The sequence below is a fragment of the Nematolebias whitei genome, chromosome 16 (genome assembly GCF_014905685.2).
Source record: "Nematolebias whitei isolate Nwh7 chromosome 16, NemWhi1, whole genome shotgun sequence".
Classification (NCBI taxonomy): Eukaryota; Metazoa; Chordata; class Actinopteri; order Cyprinodontiformes; family Rivulidae; genus Nematolebias; species Nematolebias whitei.
Window position 1 is genome coordinate 40,088,949 of NC_056513.1, and position 8,618 is coordinate 40,097,566.

The following is an 8,618-nucleotide window of genomic DNA, read 5'->3' on the forward strand; positions in this document are numbered from 1 at the left end:
GGGGGGTTACAGATGTTGATCAAAGCCCTGGCTCTTTCAACAGTTCTGGAACCATGAGTGATTTGTGTTGCTTCTGCAGAAAAGTGTGTCATTATCTGACCGGCTAATACAGTGACTGCACAACCAGGAGCAGCAGAAATGACCTTAGTTAAGATGGTTTGTCACCATGACCCAAATTCTGCAAACTAATAATGTCTACAAGGCAAAATCTTGAATACCTCATCCTAAACAATAATATTACTAAATGGCAGGTCAGGGCTTTAGTAGAGGCATTTGCTACAATGCAGTGGGTAATAAAGTGTGTATGATAATGAAGCAATTATTTGAGTGCTTTATTTAAGCAAAACACATAGTTTTCTTTTTTGTAAATAAGATATAGTGATAGTGTCCAAGGCCATGGTCTTGAGCCGGAAAAGGGTAGAGTGCCCTCTCTGGGTCAGGGAGGAGGTCCTGCCCCAAGTGGAGGAGTTCAAGTATCTTGGGGTCTTGTTCACGAATCAGGGAAAAATGGAGTGTTAGCTCGATAGGCGGATAGGTGCAGCGTCTGCAGTGAAGCGGGCGCTGTACAGGTCTGTCGTGGTGAAGAGAGAGCTGAGTCAAAAGGTGAAGCTCTCAATTTACTGATCGATCTACGTTCCTACCCTCATCTATGGTCATGAGCGTTGGGTTGTGACCGAAAGAACAAGATCTCAGATATCCAAAAAAGTTCAATCTGGTCCTCTGGACATTCAAAAAAAAAAAGATTTAACTTTTTTGGATTTTTCTACCTGGATTATTGAGCATGCATCAGAAGATCTCAGATACAAGCGGCCGAAATGAGTTTTCTCCGCAGGGTGTCTGGGCTCTCCCTTAGAGATAGGGTGAGAAGCTCGATCATCCGGGAGGGACTCAGAGTAGAGTCGCTGCTTCTCCACATAGAGAGGAGCCAGTTGAGGTGGCTCGGGCATCTGGTTAGGATTCCTCGTGGACGCCTCCCTGGTGAGGTGTTCTGGACCTGTCCCACCAGGAGGAGACCCAGAGGAAGACCCAGGACACGCTGGAGGGACTATATTTCTCGGCTGGCCTGGGAACGGCTCAGGATTCCCCCGGAGGAGCTTTTTTTTTTCCAGTGAATTTATGCATTATTGTCCTGAAAGATGGCCCCATCACTGAGAGAGGGTTAGTCATCCTACATTGACTTCTTAGGAGTAATATTAAAATGCAGTGCTCTTAGAGGACCAAGTGAAATCCACCAAACAGCCACCCAGTTCAATTCAGTTCAGTTCAGTTCAGTTAATTGTTCATGTCTATGGTCTTTGCACTAACCACTAACCAGGGTGAGTTGTAGCTTGGCATGTACTAAATAGCACTGATATCCTAATGAACTGTTTTCATTGTCAGGGGTTGGCAAGATGTTGGTTCAGTTTACCCAGATGGGCTTGCATCCAGAACCCTGGATGACCATTCTTTCTTGATGCCTACTGTAGTGAACTAGACCTCCTACATCAATCTGTCTCTGAAGACCTTCAGGGGACAGGAACTGTTATTTCATTGATTTGAAACCAGAAATACAAATTATCTCATCCAGAGACTATTTAATTGTATCCTGAATTAATCAATTGAAAGAACACTCTTCTTTTTTATATTGTAGTGAACTAGGCCTCAGGTCAAAATCTGGCCTTGAGGGGCCTTCCTGAAACAAGAACTGTATTTCATTGATTTGAGTCCAGAAACACAAGATTAAGTCCATCCAGAAGACTTTTTAAGTATCCTGCACTGATCAATTGAAAGAACACTCTCTTTTTCTATTATCATTACTACTTTACAAATGTTTTGATAATCAAATTGTGTTTAGTTCAAACCATTTTCAAATGTTGAAGTGAACTACTCATTTTTAAATCAACTGTGAAACAGTAATAATGATTGTTAATCCTCATTCAAAGTAGAAATCAGGTTAATGATGCATTGTCTGATTTTCTGTCTTCAATGAGCAAATTGTAAGTTGGTCAAAGGTCAAGTTTCGGTCAACTGCAAGTTTACTGAAAAAGAAATGTCATGTTTAACTTTTACAGCAAGATACTAGAGAATTGACTCCACGAAGTCTGAGTTCTTCATAATATCTTCTGTCTGTTCTTAAACAATCTTAATCTTTTTCCTTGACTCTTAATAACCTCTTATATCACAAAACACACCTCTGTTTTGGTCCATCGACCAATCAGAAAGTTCTCAAATGAACCGGAAGTGAGCTCTTTTAAAAGGTGCAACACTTCCTAGTTCACAGTAGTTCTGCAGTTCAGGAGTTCCAGAGTTCAGAATGTTGGAATTCAGGATGCTGGAGGAAGTTCTGCAGTTCTGAGAAGTTCTGAGTAGTTCTGGGAAGAACGCTGAGGAGAACGCTGAGAGAATGCTGTGAGTTGGTTCCGAGAGCAGCAGAGTCCAGAATGCTCAGGACATCTGCGACTAAGCTGAATAAGAGAAGTCCAGAGGAATTATGAAGAAGTCTGTTCTGGATGATCTCACGACTCCGAACGGTTCCCTACTATCCTTACGGAGACGCTGAAAAGTGGCTTGAAGTGGAACTTTACGCCGGAACTGACATATCTTCAGAAAGGTAAAAAGTCGATCTTCAACCGCAAAGTGTACCGTTGGGAAGCTGGGCCTAGAAGGAGCGTGCTGTTCTGGTTATAACAGACAAATTCCCTCACCCATCTCTCTCAACTTAAACTTCAATTTCCATCTTTAAAATTCTTCTATCCTGCTAGAAATCATTCCAGATATTTTCAGAAATGTCTGTGGTGAAGCAAGGTTTTCAACCATCGCCGTATGGTTAATCAAATTGTACAGCTTGCTAACTAAGCCATGTTGTTATTTTCATTTTGCCAAATTAATATAAATGTGTGATGTGTTTAAATTGTTTTTAAATAAATGACCCACTGTTGTTGGTGAGTCAAAGATAAACACGTTTCCGTCCACATTTAATAATTCAACACATGATATTATTCAGTCCAGAAAAATGAAAGAATCCGTTTAATTTATGAATATATCATAGAATATGTTCATCTACAATATTATCATTACTATTTTACAATATCTTGATAATCAAAAGTGTGTTTAGTTCATACCATTTCTAATGTTGAAGTGAACCACTCATTTAAATCAACTGTGAAACAATATTAATGATTTTTAAACCTCATTAGACTTAGATCATACAAGTTGAATGTCTATCTACGAAGTAAGTGTGCATTTTACTCTTCTGTCTGTGTGAGGAGTGGATTTGATGTCGGTCAAAAGTCAGAGAACAACTTATGAGAACAAAGTGCCTTGTTTTAAAACTCTCAGACAGTAAATAAGAAACTGTCTGGCACCTGCGAGTCTCACTTCTTAAAAATATTTTCCTCTTTGTACTAACCGTTCTTAAATACATTTCTGCTGTCTGTTGACTTCTAATAACGCTCTGACATCACTAAAATTCCATCCTGCTGGTTGTGTTAACCAATCAGGAAGTACCAAATAACAGGAAGTGGATACCCTTTAAAAGTCAACACTTCTTGAAACTATTCTGTCTTACAAGTCTTCCTGGAACTTTCAGTCTTACAAGTCTTCCTGGAACTTTCAGTCTAGGATGAGACTCAGTCTTACTGGAAGACACAGTCTTACTGGAAGACTCAGTCTTACGGCGAGTCGTACAGGAACTTTCAGTTCTTACTGAAAGTCTGTTTGGAGTTCTGGCTGGGACTGCAGTCTTGCTGGAGTCTTACAGCTGAACTAAATAGCTGATGAATTGGACCATGTGCCAAGGATCCCTCCATCCCTCCACGACCTGTACGTCTCCAGGACTGTGAGGCGAGCAGGTCGGATCACAGCTGACCCTGCTCACCCTGCACACGGACTGTTTGAACCACTCCCCTCAGGCAGGAGGCTTCGGTCCATTCGGACCAGAACCTCCCGCCATAAGAACAGTTTCTTCCCCTCTGCTGTTGGACTCCTGAACACTCATAATGCTACCTCATAACTTCTGCTTTGGTCACATTACATCTGTATTATAACTGAATACTCCATCTGTACTGTTCTCTAAGCTTTTTTATTGTTTTCTATTGTATGGGTGTACACATGTTTATGTTATGTTTTCATTTTTACTTTATTTGTGGGTGTACACAGGTCTTATGTCTTATGTAATGTTCTCATTTTTACTTCATTTTTACTTTATTTTTACTTTATTTTTAATTTATTTTATTTTATTACTATTCGCACCTTGTGTCGAAGCAAATTCCTAGTTTGTGAACCTGGTTCATTGACATGGCGATAATAAACTGATTCTGATTTCAGCGGAGTCACAGCACGCCTCGCTGTGAACTCACCCCGAGCATTAAATGCTCTCAACTTCTACGGAAGCTTATTCTGTTGAACGGAGCACCGTCACTACTTCAGATGGTTACCAGCCACTCTGACCAGAGACGCTGAAAAGGGAGCGTGAAATGGACCTCTGTACCGGAGCTGATTTATCTTCTGCAAAGGTAACGAGTCGTCACACCCTGAGTGTACCGAGGGCTGAGCTGGGGTCGAAAGAAGGGTGCCATTCCGGGTCAACACATTTTCCTTCCTCCATCTAAATCCTCCTCTTTAAATCTAAATCTATATCCTCTGTAAACCTCTTTGCCAGTAAATCAAGCTAAATGTCTTCAGAGATGAATTATTCTCCATCAGTAATCCTCTGTTGTCTTGTTATTTGAACTTGCTAAGTTTATTAATCAGAAACAGATCAGCAAATCAAGTGTCCATGTTTTGATGTTAATTTTAATGATTCTGTTTAAAAAATGACCACATTTATTCTGATGGGTCAAAGATAAATGACGTCTCATGTCACTAATTATACACTCCACTCTCAAGTTCTCTTGGTCACATGGCAGAAATTTAACTCAAAAAAGAAAGAATCTGTTGTTAATTAAACAATTAATATTCTTTGTGCATGAACTAGCCTTAAGAATAATTAATTAAATAGTGTGTCCACAGCAAAGCTGTCCTGTCATACTACACTACAATAAAATTGAGTGGAATTGGAATTGATTCTGTTTTACTTCTGTCTTTTCTTTAGCAGGGCAAAACTAAAAGACTACATACAACAAGAAGACTGTCACATTTTTGCCCTCTTCTTCTGCCATAATCTGTCAGTTTTCGTGTTGTGTTCATTATCTCAGTTCATCTCAGCTCACTTCTCCCTGCTCCATTCACTTTGCACAACACCCCCTCTGCCCTGCTCTGCAATCAACCTTCATTCCAACCCGTCACCTGCCCTTTAAAACAACCAAGCCTCCACTCAGTCCTCGCTAGATTATTGAAAGCTCTTTGCCAGTAGAAATCCAGCGTTCCATGCCTTGACCCTTCGCCTGTGTTCACAGACTTTTCACCTTGCCTGAATCTTTTTGGATTTTTGACTGCAACCTCTGACCACGGTAACGACTCTGCCTTCCTTCTTCTTCGACTAAGCTTATGGATTACGACATGGTTCTGGTATCTGCTCTCTGCTCTCATGTGTATGACCCCTGCTACGTTTACTGGACCCTGCTTCTGGATTTGCCCTCCCGTGAAACACAACAGCACCAAATTCTGCTCCGCTGCTGCAGCTCACTCTGCACGAGTGACAGCACCGGTACCAGTGCAGCTACAGCACCTGCCACACTGCAGACTGAGAAGGTTAGTGACTAATCCCAGCAAACGTCTAAACCTCCTGATCCTCATCATAGTCACTAACCTGTCTCTGATTAGATATGTGCTTCCATAAAGCATCAACGTTGTGGCTTTAGTTACAGGATGTGTAAAGGTTTTAAACAAGGAGCATGCAGGGAACCTGTACTCACAGTCGGGATAGAGCTTCATTCTTCTGAAAGAGCATCTCTGGAATCTGACTGAGACGATTTCTGTTGAGACGACTACACAGACAAAGAAAATACAGAGTTCAAGTTTATCAGGAATAAACGTTGTAGCAGCATTTTCAGTCTGTGTGCTAAAATGATGTAATTCAGTTTTAAACGTGCTACTTTCTCACAGTCTTTCCAGCTCTTTTAGCTCATCAAAAACTCCTCTCTCGATGTTACTGATCTGATTCTCCATCAGGTGACTGGAAGAAAAAAATAAATGTATATTTATTAAGAAACAAACAGAACGTGCAGTCAAGAGAAGTGATTTAGGTTTAATGTTTCAAACATTTAAACATTTGATCTGAGCAGTAACACCATTCAACAATGTGTTGTATCAGAATATGCAACAAGCCTTAGTGCCGACTGTCATTTTATAAATACAACTCAGTCGTAATAAATCCTGTTAAGCATTAACAAATCTGTTGTGCTTTTTCAAACAGGCTGACATCACATATCCACATTCTTCACCTCTGCTCTCTGCTAAGATTTGTTGAATTGAGAATACATTTTATTGACCTGTGTATTTCAAAGTTGTTTCACACTTAATACCCATCTGTTGTTGTTCTGTTATGGACAGGCCTCTGAAGACGTCATTAGTCCTCCTGTTAATGTGTCCATCACTGCCACCTACTATAGAGGCCCAGTCCATGGGCTGACACAGGAAAGTATCACTTGTCCAGCCTCTCCCACAAGGCACAGTGTTTTCGGGTCAAAGGGTCATGGAGAAGGCCTCCTTGTATTAGTTCTAGCTGACACTGACACCCAACAAGCACCTTGGGGTGACTCATGTATCACCACTGAGCTAGAGCACTATTCTGCCCTTCGGCTTGAGAAAGTTATGTTCCCACATTCCTATCAGACCTAAAACTAGCAGGGAAACGTGCGAAAGCACTCCTCAATAAATGCAGATAGCTGTACTGTCAACAGTCAGCACCACTGCAATGACAGAAAGAAAGGCTCATTAAAGACAGGGGACCAAATAAAGATGAAGACAAACTTGAAGAGTTCCTTCTCCAGACTGCGTTTCAGCTCCGTCTGCAGATGTTCAACAAGATTTAGATCACACATCAGACTTCAGAACAGTCCAGTGTTTAGTTCTTCTTTATTCTTGCCTGTTTTTAGTTGTGTGTTTTGGGTCATTATCCTGTTGGAGTAGCCAAGTTTTGTGATAGAGAACAAGTTCTCTGACACTGGTAACACAATTTGCTCCAGAATGTCTTAATACTGTAGTCCTGATGCATGCTCAATAATCCAGGTAGAAAAATCTAAAAAAGTTCAATCTGGTCCTCTGGACATTCAAAAAAAACAAAAAAACAAAGCAAAACAACAAAAAAATGTAGAAACGTTTCGTCTCTCATCCGAGAGACTTCCTCAGTCTGAGGTGCTGTTTTCAGCTCAGTCTCTTAAATAGCACCTTCTCAGAGTGGATCAACCAGTTTTGCTGCTGACAACCAGAACCAGCTGATCACATGATCAAGAAGGACCATCAGCCTAACAATGGATCATTAGCACCTGATGGCTGTTTACTGTTCACAGAGGGCTGAGTGATACTAGCAATTACAGCATTGTAAGAGGGGGACAGTTGAACAGGACTCCAGTCAGCCATCAGGTGAAAAGGAGGAACCCAGACCCAGACCAGTGGTCATTCCAGATGTTGAGGGAGTATCAGAGAAACTGAGACGTTTATTTTCTAAACATAACGTCCCAGTGGCTTTTAAACCCCAAAATACATTAAAGACTGGTTCATCCCAAAGATCCAGTCCCCCGGCACAAACAGAGTAATGTTGTGTATGTTGTTCAGTGTCAGGAGGGTGATCAGTCTTACATCGGGGAAACTAAACAGCCACTGGCCAAAAGGATGGACCAGCACAGAAGATCAACACCATCAGGCCAGGACTCTGCGGTCTACACTCATCTCCAGGTCAGAGGTCACTCTTTCAGGGATGAAGATGTTCACATCCTGGACAGAGAGGAACGATGGTTTGAGAGAGGAGTAAAGGAGGCCATCTTTGTGAAAAGAAACCGTCCATCATTAAACAGGGGTGGAGGCCTCCAGGTTCAACTGTCCCCCTCTTACAATGCTGTGATTGCTAGTATCACTCAGCCCTCTGTGAACAGTAAACAGCCATCAGGTGCTAATGATCCATTGTTAGGCTGATGGTCCTTCTTGAGCATGTGATCAGCTGGTTCTGGTTGTCAGCAGCAAACTGGTTGATCCACTCTGAGAAGGTGCTATTTAAGAGACTGAGCTGAATACAGCACCTCAGACTGAGGAAGTCTCTCGGATGAGAGACGAAACGTTTCTAGATTTTTTGTTGTTTTGCTTTGTTTTGATTTTTTTGAATGTCCAGAGGACCAGACTTAACTTTTTTAGATTAATACTGTAGTCTTATTTCATTTTACCCTGCACAGTTTGTTTTTTCATTCAACCTTTATTTATGAAGGAAATCTCATTGAGTCACAAGAACTCTTCCAAGAGAGACCTGTTTTAGATAGCCAACATATAGAGTACAGACGACAACATACAACAACACAATTAAAATAAAAAGAGTGTTATAAAAACACTGTTACTGTTAGAAGCATGGTCCTGTTAGCAGCATGATGCTGTTAGCAGCATGGTCCTGTTAGCAGCAAGGTCCTGTTAGCAATGTGGTCCTGGCAGCATGGTCCTGTTAGCAATGTGGTCCTGTTAGCATGGTCCTGTTAGCAGCATGGTCCTGTTAG

General features: G+C 41.3%; 1 protein-coding gene across 1 annotated transcript in view; it reads right to left on the reverse strand.

Annotated features, from left to right (window-relative positions):
- Positions 1 to 8,618, reverse strand: part of LOC119422513 (slit homolog 1 protein) — a 285,059-nt gene that overhangs the window by 218,577 nt on the left and 57,864 nt on the right. The window contains exons 3-4 of the mRNA XM_037689889.1: positions 6,023 to 6,094; positions 5,835 to 5,906 (exon numbers count right to left, since the gene is read on the reverse strand). Coding sequence (XP_037545817.1) covers positions 5,835 to 5,906; positions 6,023 to 6,094 — 144 coding nt within the window. The remainder of the gene's footprint in view (positions 1 to 5,834; positions 5,907 to 6,022; positions 6,095 to 8,618) is intronic.